General features: G+C 48.7%; 1 protein-coding gene across 1 annotated transcript in view; it reads left to right on the top strand.

Moving 5' to 3' along the window:
- Positions 1–5627, top strand: part of CTTNBP2NL (CTTNBP2 N-terminal like) — a 45745-nt gene extending 40118 nt beyond the window's left edge. The window contains exon 6 of the mRNA XM_037152504.2: positions 1579–5627. Coding sequence (XP_037008399.2) covers positions 1579–3060 — 1482 coding nt within the window. The 3' untranslated portion in view covers positions 3061–5627. The remainder of the gene's footprint in view (positions 1–1578) is intronic.
- Positions 5628–16517: the final 10890 nt, after the last annotated feature.

Here is a 16517-nt window from a genome sequence, read left to right as displayed (position 1 = left end):
AAGAATAGCATTCCTCAGAGACGGTCCTGCCGGGTGCGAGTTGGCATTACTTGAGAAAAAGGCTTTACAGTCCAGTAAGTCTGGGATCCGACAAAGTGAAGCAGGTTCCTAATTCAGTTTCTTAGACCATTTAGGATGCAGAAGCACATCGTGCGTCTTCAAGAAAAAGGTCATGTGTCCTGTGTTTAACAGATCTGTGTTTCCATAAAATCTTTTTTGATATAGATCACTCACGGTGGGACTGTGGTTCCGTGGAACACACTCACGCTTTTTCTGACTTAGGACTCCCAGTAAGAAATACATTTAACAACCCAGTTATATACACAGAGATCACACATAATCCTTAATACCATGGAATCACACATAATCCTTACCGCTTACAATACACATTGATGTTTTATCTTCCAGTTTATCTTTCAAAAGCTCTAGTCATGCCCTGGCTGGGTGGCTTAGTTGCTTGGAGCGTCACCCCATACACCTAAAGGTTGTGGGTTTGGTTCCCAGTCAGGGCACATACCTTGGTTGCGGGTTCGATCCCTGATCATGGTGTATACGGGAGGCAACCAGTCGATGTTTCTCTCTCACATCGATGTTTCTCCCCCTGCCCCCCTTTCTCTCTCTAAAATCAGTGACCAAGTCCTCTGGTCATGACTCACTAAAGTGGTTTCCCAATCCGTTAATGGGTCTCACAGTTTGAAAAATACTGACTAAAAGGGTTCCTTCAACCCTTCCCTTTTAATGTGGTTGAGATGATGGTTAAAACAGACTGCATTTGTGTAAAAAGTATGATTTAAATGGAACTATTTAATGTGTGTTTGTTTTTGAAGAACAGAAACAATAGTTACTGAAGCTTATTTAAAGGCTTTGTTTTCAGCCGCATTCATCACAAAATATGGTTTAGGTAGCATTTTGTTGTCTGTTTTGATTGCTTCTAATCCCCTGAACTCGCCACACCTGAAAGGCGGTGATGGCTCGTATTCCCACTAACAACCCTGAGACTCTGTAACACAGGTGGAGAACGAACACAAGACCCGCGGGCCAAATCCCACCTTCCACATTACATTCGGCCCTTTGAAGGCAACCACAAGGCTGATGTGGCCACCGGTGGAAATGAGTTTGACAGCCCTGCTCTAGAAGAACTAGAGGTGCCTCCCGAATCATCAGAGAAAGATTAAGTTATAATGTATAACCCTGGCCAGTGTGGCTTAGTCGGTTGGAGCATTGTGCTGTGACCAACGGGTTGCAGGTTGGACTCCCCACCTGGGTGTGGGTCCTTGTGACCTGCGGTCCAGGCGCACACAGTCCCCAGTCTAGGGATGTATGGGAGGCAACCAGTCGATGTTTCTCCCTCTCCCAAAGCAATGAAAAAATGTCCTCGGGTGAGAATCAAAAAGATCACAATGTGTGTAGTTTCATGGTAAGTGTCCTGACATTTCAGGACACCCGACCTGAGTACAGGGCATGCATGTCGCCTCTGGTGCCAGGAACGGCTAGCCAGAGCACTGTTCTTACAGTTCTTTTTCAGTGTAGCTCCGGTTCCCAACTCTAACCAATGTGTGTGGTGGCATTCTCTCCTAGTTGGAGTTCGAAAAGTCCCAGGTGAAGAAGTTTGAGAAGGAGCAGAAGAAGCTGTGCAGTCAGCTGGAAGAGGAGCGCGCCCGCCACAAGCAGCTCTCCTCCATGCTGGTACTCGAGTGCAAGAAAGCCAGCAGCAAGGCCGCGGAGGAGGGCCACCGGGCCGGGGAGCTGAGCCTGCAGCTGCAGCAGGAGCGCGGCCGCGTCAGTGAACTAGAGGAGGAGCTGGCTGCCGAGAGGAAGCGAGGCTTGCAGACAGAGGCCCAGGTGGAGAAGCAGTTGTCTGAGTTTGACATCGAAAGAGAACAACTGAGAGCAAAACTGAACCGAGAAGAGAACCGGACCAAAACTCTGAAAGAAGAGATGGAAAGTTTGAAGAAGATCGTGAAGGATCTAGAAGCTTCTCACCAGCGTAGTAGTTCTAGTGAGCAATTAAAGAAGCCAGTAACCACATCTAGAGGCACAGTGACGGAGCCCCCCAGGCTAGTGTCTGTGTTCTGCCAAACGGAGAGTTTTCAGGAAGAAAGGACCCACGGGAGCAGTGCGGCCAAGGCAGCGATCACTGGGCTGCCTGTTCCCGCCACTCCTACTTTCTCTTACGCCAAGACCAATGGCCATTTTGACCCAGAGCTTCATACTACCAAGGAGTTGATTACAGGCAGCAATGTAGAAAACCAAGTGCCTCCACGAGAGAAACCTGTGGGATCAGCCCAAGAGAAAGCGGTGGAGAATGGTGGGTACCCCGTGGGGACCGAGAGTCCGGTCCCAGTGCCGAGTCAGCTCCCCTCCAGTGGGAGCTCACTGTCTCCCAGCAGCACCGCGTCCTCCTCTCTCACGTCCTCTCCGTGCTCCTCACCAGTACTAACTAAGCGCCTCTTGGGGTCCTCAGCCAACAGCCCCGGCTACCAGTCATCCTACCAGGTAGGGATCAACCAGCGGTTCCATGCAGCTCGGCACAAATTCCAGTCCCAGGCGGATCAGGACCAACAAGCCAGCGGTCTGCAGAGTCCCCCGTCCAGGGACCTGTCCCCCACCCTCATGGACAACTCTGCCGCCAAGCAGCTGGCCCGCAACACAGTCACTCAGGTGCTCTCCAGATTCACCAGCCAGCAAGGGCCCATCAAGCCCGTCTCCCCCAACAGCTCCCCCTTCGGCACAGACTATCGAAATCTGGCCAGTACTGCCAGCCCAAGAGGTGACACCAGCCATTCGCCAACTCCAGGGAAAGTGTCCAGTCCTCTGAGTCCCCTGTCTCCAGGAATCAAGTCCCCGACCATCCCCAGAGCTGAGAGAGGAAACCCTCCGCCCATCCCACCCAAAAAGCCCGGCCTTGCTCCTTCTCCGTCCACTACGGCTCCACTGACCAAAACTCATTCGCAGGCAACCCCGCTGGCCGGCACAGAAGACCTGGCGAGCAGCTGCTCTTCGAATGCCGTCGTAGCCAATGGCAAGGACGTGGAGATCCTTCTGCCCACCGGCAGCTAGTCTCTGGGAGGGGCTCTGCACTCGACATTCCGTTGACGCCATCCCAGCACTCAGAGTCACACCGCTGAGTCAGATCACGTTATTTATTTTGATAGCAGCTGAAACCATCTGTATAATACATTGAGTGTATTTTGCCTTTTTGTATTTTTTTAAGTAGAAACTGAGTAGTTTGGATTTTTACGACTCACCTCTTTGTACCATAAAGCTACGAAGGGCGCCTCAAAGATGTCCCGAGCTCGGCGGTCACCATCGTGTGAAGGTAGTTGAGTACCAGGTGGTGACTTGCTGTCTTTTTTGGGGGACTAGAATCACTTGACACTCATTTTTAATTATGCAGAAGTGGTTCATGCAGATTTTTATTCCAGATGAACATGTTTTAAAAGTGCCTGAAATAAGACTGCCATATGAATGTGATTCTGCAGCAAAAACACAAACCGGCTCGTTTAATTGCAGAAAATGAGATCCTCTGTGAATTCCGAATGTTGAAAACAAACTGCTTTTAATCCTCTTTTACTGTCTTGAATACTACCAGCTGCATGAGTAGAGTGGGTGTCCTGAAGGTGGTGTGAACTCACTGTGCATCGGAGCCTTTCAGAGCCCGTGAGATGCCCTCCTGAGCATTAGGTAGTTGGGGTGCTGGTTTTCTTGTACTTTTTAAAATTAAGTCACTCCCTGGTTCCTGCAAAAATTCTTGAATAGAAGGAAATCATATCTCCATTCGAAAAATGTCTTCGGGCCTCTACTGTTGTGTAAGGAACTTCTGATTCTGATTGCTGTTACTTGAATAGGAACTGGCTACTCATTCTTGTATAACAGTCTTGCAACAGAATGAGATCTTTAATTCTGTAATCAAAAAGCAATAACTTAAAATTCACTCTTTGTAATATTGTAAGTCAGAGTTATATAGGTTTTACCAAATCGTTACACTTACTCTCCAGACTGGCAGCACCTGGAGTCTATATCTGCGTAACTTCTGCCTAAATGCGAGTGTTCATATATCTGTACAGATACATGCCCCTTTACATGTTTAACACACACACCTACCACATAAGTATCAGTGAGAGCATATCTTTGGAGTTTGCAGTAGATCGCAAAGGATGAGTATAGGTGCATGTTAAGATTACCTCCCAAAGCAACTGGGCGGGTCTGGAACCCGGTCAGCCAGAGGCGCTGCCTTGCCCACAAGGGGATGGGGGACATGCCCAGTGAAGTCAGGTCTTCGGGCTCATAAAAAGGCAAAGCCACACTAGCCCCAGGGTCACAGAACTCAGCTGGCCACGCAGAGGAGCGGGACGGGCACTCGGTCGTGTGGTGTGATGGACCCGCAGCAAACCGGACTGCCCAAGCCCATTTAAAAGGCCCGTCCTCTCCTGTTCAGCTCCAGCTACTTGTTGCCATGCAAAAGCTATGTTACTGGCTCCTCAAATTTTCATGAGAAAAATTCTCATTTTAACTATCAGGAAATTCAAAAAAATATTAAACACTGCTAGTTAAGCACTTCTGCAGCTGCATTTAGCCCACAAGCTACAAAGTTGCAAAATCTTTTTTGTTGTAGAAACTTACATCATTTCCATCATAGCAAGTATGTGAGGACAGAAGCCGTCCTTAGAATATGGTGATGTGATTGATTCAAAGTCCTTAGAACCTCAGAGCTGTCTCCCTCTCTCAGACAAGACTGCACACAACCCAGCACTGACGTGTGCTGACGTGGCTTTGTGCCCGCGGGATGGAGAGGCCGTGGGCGCCTCACACACGCTCCCCCAGCCATCATCTCCCCGGACTCCCTGCTGTCATTTGTGTCTGTTCCCTCTGAATCCAATACAAGTTGATGGGCAGGTGGTGGAAATTCGTGTGTAATGCAGGGGAGCACGTTGGTGTCGCCACAGCTCTGACGAAGGCCCATACTCAGAAATTGAAACCCGTCGATGCCCCAGGAGTCTTCCAAATGATGGAAGGGACACCTTAAAGCGCCGGAAGCAGCCATGCACTGACCTTGATTCCCATGCGTAGCCAATGATGGTGTTGATAAAATAGCTGAACTTGCGATAATCCTGGAGTATTAATACCTCTCTTGCTTTAAATGGTAATCTTAAAATTTGCATTGTGCTCTTCCTTCATTTTGGCATAGATATATTATAGAGAGAGATTATGAGGAAGTTTATTTCTTAGGAAGTGCACTGAATAATGTATTTCTTTTACAGTGTAATATGGGGGTGGGGAAATGAAAAAGAAATGTGTATTTTTGCTAGTTGCCTATCTTCTGAGATAAATAAGCACAATACTGCAATGGATCCAATGATCCAGTTAGGTATTATAGATTAGTATTTAAGTTTGCTGTAGATTGTGTGCGCTAAGTAGAATTTCCATGATTTGCGATTTTGGTGTTTAACCCATGTTGCAAAAGCTATGTCACTGGTCAACAGATTCTGTGTAACGATGTGCAACACATAACAAGCATTAACTCGTCATTAACATTTGTGAAGCAAATGCGCCGTGCAGAAGTCTGCATCCATTTTTATAGCAGACTACATTAAAACAAGCTAAATCAGCCTGTCTGGGGAAAAGAGTCTGGTTCGTACAAAGTGAAGAACGTTGCCCTGCAGGGCCTGTTTTGTTTGGGGAGAAGCAGGTGTTGTAGAGGGAGTGTTCGTTCGTGACTACAAAAAAGCAGATGAAGTCAGCATCCCATCCAGGTTAGACCCCAGAGGAGCTGGAACACTGGTTTTCTGTAGTCCTAGAGCTGGGAGGAGCCCTCACAGTATCTAGTCTGTCATTTTGAAACCATTTGGGGATTCTGGACCTTTTGAGAATCTAAAGGGTAGACTCTATCCTGAGGAAAATGGATATGCTTTTGTGCAAATTGGGTTGGTGGCAGTCACAGGATCCAGAGACCGTGGAGCCATCCCTGGTCCATGCACCCTGACTTCAGAATGCCTGCTTTCCTTTCACCAGTGACGCATGCACCCCACGCCTCCCGGTCCAGTGCTGTTGCAGCTGCATTGTTAGTAAGTGCAAGGCGTGGCTGGACAGAAGCATTGGAAAGTCCTTTGATGTACAGAAGATGCTCAAACTGTGGGTGTTGACGTATCCTAAGTTTCCAGCATTTAAGCCAGTTAATGGGTCATTTCAGCAAATGCTGGGCCTCCCGCTTCCCGCAGCAGCCTGCCAGCAGCGCCTCCTCGTCGGTCTGCACGGGTGTGGTTTGTAAAGAACACATTTGGTGCTCGGGACTTGAGAGGAAATGTCAACTGTCTTTGGACAGCCTGTTGTGTTTTTTTCATACTCGTGAGTCACAGGCAGGCAATGGGCACTGTCCCACAGGAGTCGTTTTAATGTAGTTGCTGTAAAACTGGCTGAGAAAATGTGAGGACCTATATCCAGCCATCTGCCCTCGTATCAATGGCCAATTCATGGGTAAGAGCAGAGGAGGGAGGAGAGGGTAGTGGTTCTCAAACCTGACTGCTTCAGCACAACCCACACAGACTCCTGGGGGTGGGCGTGGGGCCGGCGATGCACCGGACCTGAGGATCACCTTCGGAGAAATAGTGCCTCCCGGCCCTCCCTCACCAGTTCATTCACAAGAACTTGTTCTTTGCCTTTAAAAGGCAATGGTATTCAGAGGCATGACTGTCTGTTGGGTTCCAAGCTCTGAGCAGTGTTAATGCTTTCCAATACATACTGCCTTCCTGAGCTTCACAGGGGCTGTGAGGTAGTATTGGCCCTGGGTATGTGGGTGAGATCGTTGAGGATCAGAGGCTCGTACAGGGCCCTTAGTAAGTGAGGGGCCTGGGCGATTGCCCCAGGGCTTTGCTCTTGCCACTCCATGGGTTTCATAAATAAGAGTGTCCTGCAGCTGACCCTGGGCCCTCTGGAGACCCTGATTCAGTAGAGTAAGGTGGGGCTCTAGATAAAGGCCTGGTCTGATTCTGAGAATGGCACAGGCTTCAACCCTGCCGGGCACCACACTGCCCTCCGCGCCACTCCCCCAGCCCCGCCCTCAGGAGTGGATGATCAGACCTAACCAGGGAGACGGATTTCCCTCAAGCTGCACATCACTATTTGAGAGGAGACAGACACCGACACCGAGGTAGCTGTTACGGAAGACAAGTTTTAAAGTGCCCCCTGCCCTCAGGGCACTCACACTGTAGTTCAGAGAAGGGAAACATTAACACAAGTCACAGACAACTGAGGAGCACAAGTGGCGTTAGAAAGCCAAGTGGGGCTGGTGATGGCAGTTCTGGCAAAAGCCCTGCGGTGGAATTGAGGTGACACAGTAGCCTGTGGCTCTGTCCACACCGCTGAAGTGGTTGGCTCCGAGAAATTACTGGAAGCGTCCCAACCAGATTGGCCTTATCCCTGGAGAGTTACCTACTTGGTTGGACAAGAGACCTGTTCACTCATTTAACTGGGCAGACACCCCAGTCTCCCTTCAGGAGTGAAGGGTTTCTTCCCAAATGCTGGCAGTGAAACTCCCTTGGCTGTAAGCCCCGTCTAGGAACGGCCTTAACTGAAAGACCAGTTTGGCCAAGGTCACGGCTCCTTCCGTGGGCAAACAGGCTGGTTGCTGTGGAGGGTGGAGACCGGGTGCCTTGTCTCTCTAATCAGGGGCGCTCTGAAGGGTCACCCCAGCTTCAACCCCCCTGTAGGACTGGCTGGCTGTAGCTCAACTTTACCTTCCCTTCCCCCCCACCCCGGGTCCTGAGGGCACTGAACTCCCTGTTAAGCTGGCACCTCAATCTCCCTCTCAGACTGATGGGCCTTGGGGCCATGGCTAAGTCCCTTAAAGAAAGTATTTGGTGCCAAACTCAACCAGGCCTTAAGTTTATGTTACTTCACTTAACTGCTAAGTGAGGCTGGTGTTCCTACTTGACCCCCATGGTAATCGAGGCTCACTGAGGCACACGTCAGGGCCCAAGGTGTCCCAGCAGAGCGGGGCTGAGGTTCGATGGCACAGCTGGAATTGAAACCTTTCCATTGGCCTTCCAGTCCACCTGCCTCCCACGGGCCCCACTCTAGCCAACTCTATGGGAAAATACACGCGGGGAGTTTAGATTATTACTCTTTGTCCTTCAGATTCCTACGTGTGAACCCTCTTGAGACTTGCAGCTCGGAGCAGGGCACTGACAACAGGGTTCCGGGAGGAGAAAGGAGAGGGGTGACTGGCCATCGAATCTTAAGAGCAAGAAGGGAGCCGAGAGACCCTTCACTCCAGCTCCCTCCTTACAGAGGAGAGGGCGGCCCAGAAAGGCCAGGTGGCTGGTCCAAACCACCTCACTAGCTCTTGGCAGGGATCGGGGCTGAAGAGCCAGTCCTGCTCTCTTGCTTCTGCTCGGCCACCTGCTCCCCCTGACCTGCCCTGGGACTAGGAGTTGCTAGCTCAGCCCTGGCCACTGCCTCCTTCCCTTTACCTGGTTCTCTGGGCATTGATCTTGCTCACCTGAGCTGCCCCAGATTCCAGACCTTGCCCTCTGTCCACTGGCCTAGGGCTGACTGCTGTACGCGTTGCCACAAAAATCCTGTCCTCCTGTCTCTGAACCGGTTTGACAGCCGAGGGGAGGACAGTGGGGCCTCTCCCCGGGGGCGGCGCCTCCGTCTGTGGAGCACTGGCTCTGGGAAGTGTGCACTCACAAGGCATCCTTTGCTCCTCAGGTGTGGACGTGCAGTCACTGAAGCCATGGATGTCTGTCCCCTCCCAGCGTGTGCCTCTGACCTGCCACACCTTCCCCTCCTGGTTGCAAACACACAGCCCCCCCGAGAAGGGCCTTTTTCACTCCCAAAACTCACCCCTCTCCCTTCCCTGCAGTGCCCAGCTTCCCACTCCCCTGCTTCCCTGCCCGCCCAGCCCAGGCAAAGCCTCCCAGGACTGTTTGGGCCTGAGCGTGGTTGGATGGTATGGGGGTGGTGCCCAGGGCACACAGGCCCCTTCTTCATCCCTGGTGGGTTTTCCCTCCCCTGAAACTTGGTGAGTCAACACCACAGGGCCACACACAAGGCTCCTATTCAGAGCTCACTTTCCCTCTGCCCTAACTCGGCCCTTGGCATCTCTCTCTCCTTAGGTCTCTGTGTAGGCCTTATTCTCTCCCTGGGAAAGCTCTGCTCCCGGCTCCAGGCCCCTGAGCTCCGCCCCACCCTCCAGACACACCCTCATTCCTCTTCCACACCTTCTGGGAGTTCGCAGCCCCAGCTGGACACAAACATAAAAGGGGTTGAACAAAATAGACATGTTAAACTATGAAGTCCTCATTTGCATATTTCCAAATGGTGTGTGTTGTTGCTGGCTCCACAGACCCTGAGCCGGGTTGAAAGGGACGCATGCCCACACGCACACCTGCCACGCCTGCCCGTCATCCATTCAGCACACGTGTGTTAAACACTGTGTGCCGAGTCTCATGTGAAGGGCTAGAATTTACACTTTGAGGGGGGATGAGTTTGGTGGATGGGATACCTCAGGGCAGCGCTGGGCAGGATGCAGCCCGCGCCCAGATGGGTGATGGGACCCCCGAAATGCCTAAGAAGTTCAGCACAGCAGTGAAACCTGTGGGTCGAGACCCAGATGTACAGGGACAGGAGAGGATACTGGTCTGCATGGATGAGGACAAGGGGGTGCCGAAGCGGGGCCTCGGGCAGATCAGCCTCTGCTAGCCTCCCTTTCAGCGCCGGGGTCAGGACGACAGGAGATGATCTGCCGCCTTTAGGGAAAGGCACAGGGCGGAGAGGCTGCAGGTCGAAGAGGGAAGGCTGGGCTCCCTTATTCCCAAAGCTGAGCGGCTGGCGCCCCCTGGTGTTTCTGTTGCTGAGATTCTCTGCACCCAGGCCCGCCGCGCCTCCCCCTCCCTGAGACAGGACCCACTTCAGAGACCTGGTGTGAGCACAGGTGCGTCCCCTCCCCCTGTCGTTGCTCGACCATCTCCCTGACAGTGAAGGGTGGGCCAAGGCCATGGGCGGGAGCCCAAACTAGTGACAGGGAGACCACCGCGACAACCTCTCAGGGGTGCTGTGAGCCTGAAGTGAGCAAATCAACTTCAGACTCGCTGGGGCCTAATAAGCGCTCTGCAGGTGACAGCCACTATTACGTGGCTCCTGGAACCGTGACCAACACACAGCAGGAGCCCCATCGCTATTTGTTAAATGGGGGTTAGGAGGGGTCTATTGGCATTTTTTGTTTATTCATTTGCCCGTTTAATTATGCTTCAAAAATGTCTACACTGCCTTTCCTGTAAACAAACAAACAAACAAACAAAACAACCCTTAATGAGTCAAGTAAGTAAGTGAGAGCCAGCGCTCTGTGGGAGGAAACAGATTTTGTCCATCCGGCCATCCATACAACAGCTCCCACTAGGTGCCACTCACTGACTTAGGCAGGAGGAAACAGATTTTGTCCATCCGGCCATCCATACAACAGCTCCCACTAGGTGCCACTCACTGACGTAGGCACTGGGGTAGAGAAGTGAGTCGCTGGCCTTCAGGGGCTTTGGATGCTGGTGGGAGAGACAAACACAAAACATGGTGTGACGTGGACTGTAATAAAAATAGGAACCCTCTGTGCCATAACAGTCAATCCCCAGTGGAGTCAGGAATGGTCACAGAGGCAGTGATGCCTGTCCTGGTCCTCAAAGAGGGGCAGATGCTCTCAGGCAAAGGAGGGGACGAAGGGCATTCCAGGGACTGAGAACAGCGTGAGCGATGCACAGAGCTGCCGAGGGGCCCGGTGAGGAGTCTGGGCTGGAGAGTGGATCCGCACAGGCAGGTGGGTGCGAGGAAGGGCAAGGTCTGCCCAGGGGAAGCACTGGGGCTCCGTGTGGTGGTCCACGGGGAGCCTGAATTGGGGGAGCATCCTGAGCAGAGGCAGATTTACCAGGATGTTTAAGCTTCAAGGACCATTCCTGGCGCAGCCTCTTCCAGACCCTGAAGGGCCCAAACCATGTGTTCATATGGTCATATGTTTGTCTCAAAGTTGCTGAAGTCAGGTGACTGCCATCAGTTAAGACTGCTGGCTCTTGTCACTCTGACTTCCCCTGTGTCACACGGTGCTGGGTGGCCTTGGAGTGGCAGCCACAGCATTTTGGGAATTCAGCTCCAGGTAAGTTGAACAAGAAACTGTGTGCTGAGTGAACTGTGTTTCTGAGGCTTGCAGTCGCCCCGTGTGCAGCTGGATTTTGCTGTCTCAGGGTAGGGGAGGCTCCCAGGAACGCCCTCCGCAGGCCGCCTCAGTTTGCACAGTGACATGGAGATGCAACACCAGCCTGTGCTGCTGTAAGAGGAGGAGAAAGAAGGTCTTAAGTGTGTGGAGCTGGAAGATGGTCTCTAGAGCATCCTTCCAGGTATTGGATGTGTAAAATTGTGAGCAGGCAATTAATTTCTCATCAATGCCTAATGAAAAGAAAATTATTGTCAGGAAAATACCCAGTGATGCAGTGTACACAATCATAAATATGAAGATGTAATCAAAGAGTAAGGAGTCAAAAGGGGTGTGTGTGTGTGCTTTAATTTTAGAGAATTCTGCTTCTGACCGAGATGAAATAGCAGGCACTGTATTTATTCTCCCACCTAAAACAACTAAACATGGAGCAAAAGAGAGTAAACAACAATTTTCAAGACATTGCGTATCAGGCAACAAAGGACAGAGAGGAAGCAAACAGTGTGAGTCCTCTGATTGCCCCAGCAGTGAGGGGGGTCAGAGCACAGCCTGGCACCTCCCCAACTCAGGGGAGCTGGGAGCTGGGAGGGGAGAGGACTGGAGACAAGAGTAGTGGAGACCTCCAGAGATTTTCAGATGCTTCCCTTGAGGCTTCGGCCTGGCACTGTTCAGCGTATGCAGGCGAGGACCCTGGCCCGAGGCTGAGAGTGCCACCCAAAAGGAGGTGAGGGAACAGTGCTCAGAGCTCACTGAGATGGGGGTGGTTCATTCTCACTGGCAGAATGACCAGTCACACACCTCACAGCTTTGTCTCTATAATGGGCCAGACTTGGCTCTGGACTAAATGCTTTTCTGCTCCCATGCCCCCCCCCAAAAAAATTTAAAGCAAGACTTAAAAGGATCAGATTTTTAAAAATAACTGCATCTCAGACAAAACTCAAGAATTCGTATGGAAAAACAAAAATATCTAAACCCCAAAATTAAAATTTACGAAGTCTAGCACCCAATAAAAAATTACCAGGCACGCGAAGAAAATATATCTAGATCTATATATCCCATAATTAGGAGAAGAATCAATCAATTGATAACTAACCAAAATGACATAATGTTAGAATTAGTAGACAATTCCATTAAAACAGCTATTATAATTGTATTCCGTATGTTCAAGGAGATAGAGGAAAGACTAAAATAACTAGAGACATGAACGATATAGAAAAGACCCAAATCAAACTTCTGAGATGAAAACCACAATATCTAAAATTAAAATATATGTACATTTTAATATATAGGATGGTATTTTATATATATAGGATGGTATTAATAGCAGATTACATACTGTTGAAGAAATTAGTGCTAAACTTGAAAAATAGCAGTAAAAACTATGTGAAACATAGAATGTAAAAAAAAGATTTTTAACAATGAACTTTGGGACAAATTCAAGTGATCTAATATAAGTTTAGTCAAAGTCTCTGAAGGAAAATATCTGACCATATAATGGCCAAAATTCTCCAAATTTGAAGCAAATGAGAAACGCACAGATACAAAAATATCAATGAAAACTGAACCTAAAAAACATTGAAGACAACTACACCAAGGAACATCATAAAGTGTGTAAGCCAGTAATAAAGAGAAAAACCTTCAGAATGGCCAGACGGAAAAAACAACAACAACATATTATATACAGATGAACAAGAATAGTAACAGCAGACTTCTCCTTGGTGACAATACAGTTTTGAAGAGAGTCAAGTGATAGCTTTAGAGCCCTGAGGGAAAAAGCTGTCAACCTAGAGGGAATTCTATATGCATTGAAAATGCCTGTCAGAAACAAAGGCCAAATAAAGACTTTTCTCAAACATACACAGGCTGAAGGTGCTCATCTCCAGAAGACTCACGGTACAAGAAATATTGAGGGGGTACTTCAGGTGAAAGGCCGTCGATTCCAGAGAACTGGGTCTGTACAGAGGGGTGCAGAGCACTAGACACGGTAACAAGGTGGATGAGTACTGAAGAGTATTTTCTATTCTTTAAGTCTCTTTAAAAATTCATCAGAATGTACTGTGGGGTTTAAAACACGAGAAGAAGTAAAATGTTTGGCACCAAAACACACAGGCTGAGAAATGGAAGTATAACAGAGTAAGATTCCTATACTTTCATGAATTAGTATATCATATGGAGGTAGACCATAAAGTGTTAAAGATATATATATGTATCTTGATATATATCTATATATCTATATATCAAGATATATAGATATATATATAAATCCCTAACACAACCAAAAGAAAAAAAACTCGTAAAGCAACAAAAGAGATAAATGTGGACTCATGAAAAGTGCTCAATATAAAACAAAGGAAAAGGGGGATAAAGAACAGATGATATAACAGCAAAAATGCTGATTGAAAACCGACCATCTAAAAAAATGACTTAAAATGTAAAAGATTTCATGGCAGAGATTATCATGTTGGATAAAACAGTAAGATTCACACATATGCTGCCTGACAATAAACCTACTTTAACAAACTATGGAAATGATCCCTGAAAGTATAGTCTTAAACCTACTTTAAATATGAAGACATAAATTGGGTAGATTGTTATAGAATATGCCAACCAAATGCCACAAAATACATATTATTTTTGAGTGCACATAGAACACTCAACATTAAATATCTAAAATTATGTTTAAAGATCCGGATTTAAATCATACAAAGCATCTTCTCTTACTACAATGGAATTAAACTAGAAGTCAATGACAGAAATGTCTCTGGAGAATCTCCAAATAGTTGAAAAACAGCACCTTTTAAAAAAATATTTTATTTATTTATTTTTAGAGAAGGGAAGGGAGGGAGAAAGAGAGAGAGAGAAACATCAATGTGTGGTTGCGTCTCACGCGCCCCCTACTGAGGACCTGGCTTGCAACCCAGGCTTGTGCCCTGACTGGGAATCAAACTGGAGACCCTTTGGGTGGGGCACAGGCCAGCATTCAATCTACTGAGCCACGCCAGCCAGGGCTGAAAAATAGCATGGTTTTAAATAACTCACGACTCCATGAAAAGTCCAAAAGGAAAATTAGAAAATATTTTGATATGAATGAAAGTGAAAACACAACTTATCAATATTTGTGGGACACAGATAAAGCAGTTCTTAGGCAAATACAGGATGAAAATAGGCCATGATACTGAGAACAATTCCAAAGATATTGGTTTTTTTTGTGAAGATGTTATTTATTTCTTTTTAGACAGAGGGCAAGGGAAGGAGAAAGAGAGGGACAGAAAGATCGACGTGTGGTTGTCTCTCGCATGCCCCCTACTGGGGACCTGGCCCTCAACCCAGGCATGTGCCCTGACTGGGAATCAAAGTGGGAACCCTTTGATTTGCAGGCCACCACTTAACCACTGAGCCACACCAGCCAGGGCCAAATATACTTTTGAGTACTGAAGCCAGATTATAGCAGCCTAAGAAATAAATAGGAGTTAAGAAAACTAAAGTGGAAAAAAATGGGATTTCTCCTTAATGGAGAGTGTAGACTCTATTTTCAAGACGTTCAGAGGTTAAGGAAGGGCAAGGGAGGGTAAATAGCTTTGAAAAAAGTTTTGAGACACTTGGAAAAAATTGTTTATTTATAGACCAAGGGTACTTGGTTAATGGTCAGAGAAATGTAAAAAATTCAGAGACATATGAAAAAAAGTAAAACCAGACTTTGAACCATGTACAAAATTCAGTCTAGGGAGAATAAAAACTGAAGCATAAAACATAAAACTATAAAGCTAATAAAAAATATAAGGGAATATTTTTGTGATTCTTGGATGAAGAAAAGACTTGGCAAATGAAACCCAAGCAGCGCAAAACCACGTGGCAAAAATTGATAGTTCTGACTACATCAAAATTAAGATTTGTGGTCAGTAAAGAACACAATAGATAAAATTAACAATTACACTCAAAGTCTCTTCTTTTCCTTTCCCTTTTCTTTTCTTTTTTCTTTCTACAATTGAGCTGGGGTCATGGGAAGGAAACCCGCAGAAGTAAAGGGTCCTTCTCATCACTTCCTGCCAAGGGCGCGTGCGGCCAACGCGCCCCATCACTGGCGCCGCTGCCCTGGACCACCTGACCCGGGCTGCCGCGTTCTTCAGTGTGAAGCTACCCTCACCTCCCGCTACTGCCGCATCATTTTTGTTCTGTCCTCTTTGGGAGGAAGTCACAACCTGTAGCCCACAGGTAAGGAGGCAGAATTATTAAGGGAACTATTAATGAGTCCACCTCATTATGAGCCAAGTAGCTATGGAGAGTATTTGGAATTCTTCTGCATGGGCGATTTGTTTTCCCCATATATTTATTTACTTACTTATTTATAACAGTACGGATTCATACATATTTATTTTATACTTTGGGCAATAAGTTAAAAACTTTTTGTTGCTCATATTTTCTAGTGTTGACCACTGGGGGTGCTCTCAGTTGACTCCTGTGTTCGTTTTATTTTTTAACCTGGGTGGATACGAATTATATAAACAGAAGCTCTTTGGGGTCCTTGATAATTATTGAGAGTGTAAAGGGGTCCAGAGACCAAAGCGTTTGAGAACCCCACCTGACCCCCAAACCAGATGTGGGCATTGCTTCTCCGCAGGAAGGGGCTGCAGACGGGGCAGAGGCGTAGGAGGCCACACCTGGGCACCCACAGGGACACACGCTGCTCCGTGCCACGCTCGGCCAAGGTTTTCGAGGAGCCTGACTCGCTGGCGTTCTCCCCGAGGACCCAACTCACCCTGACCTGCCTTTCCAGGAAGCGCCGCTGCGGGGCGCACGGTCCCCAGAGGCAGCCTCGCGCCGGCGAGCAAGGCCGCGGGTGTCTGGTGTCTGGGCTGCAGCGCAGCGTGGTCCTCCGCGGGGCCGGGGTCCCGGCCGGACCTAAACCCTCCTGGGTCCCATCAGGCGTGCGGGTGTGACGCCCGCGGACAAGAGCATTCCTGCGGCAGTGGCGAGGCACGCGAAGAGGGGCCAGCCGCTCCCCGGTCCCCCGAGGGCGCCCCGTGCCCTCCACCTGCCTGTCCCCCGCAACCAGCAGCGGGGACGGTTCCCCGCTCCCCGCCCTCCCCTCTCTGGCCCGGCCGGCTGGGCCCCACAGACCCTTTCTTGTGCAATAGCACGACAGGCAGAGATAAATGGCTGCATCTGGAGACCCGGCTAATTGATACAATAAGTTCTGTAATTGTCTCAAAAATAAGGTAATGATTTGGCAGAGGGAATACTTTGATCTTATCAGCCAAGAAAGACCTCTCCAAGTGCAACTTCTGAGAGGGGCTGGAGGCCTCCAGCTTGGAGTGTGAAG

This window comes from Artibeus jamaicensis, unplaced genomic scaffold (genome assembly GCF_021234435.1).
Source record: "Artibeus jamaicensis isolate MK-2021 breed Jamaican fruit bat unplaced genomic scaffold, CSHL_Jam_final scaffold_1689, whole genome shotgun sequence".
In the NCBI taxonomy this organism is placed as follows: Eukaryota; Metazoa; Chordata; class Mammalia; order Chiroptera; family Phyllostomidae; genus Artibeus; species Artibeus jamaicensis.
This window is presented reverse-complemented; position numbering and strand designations above follow the sequence as displayed.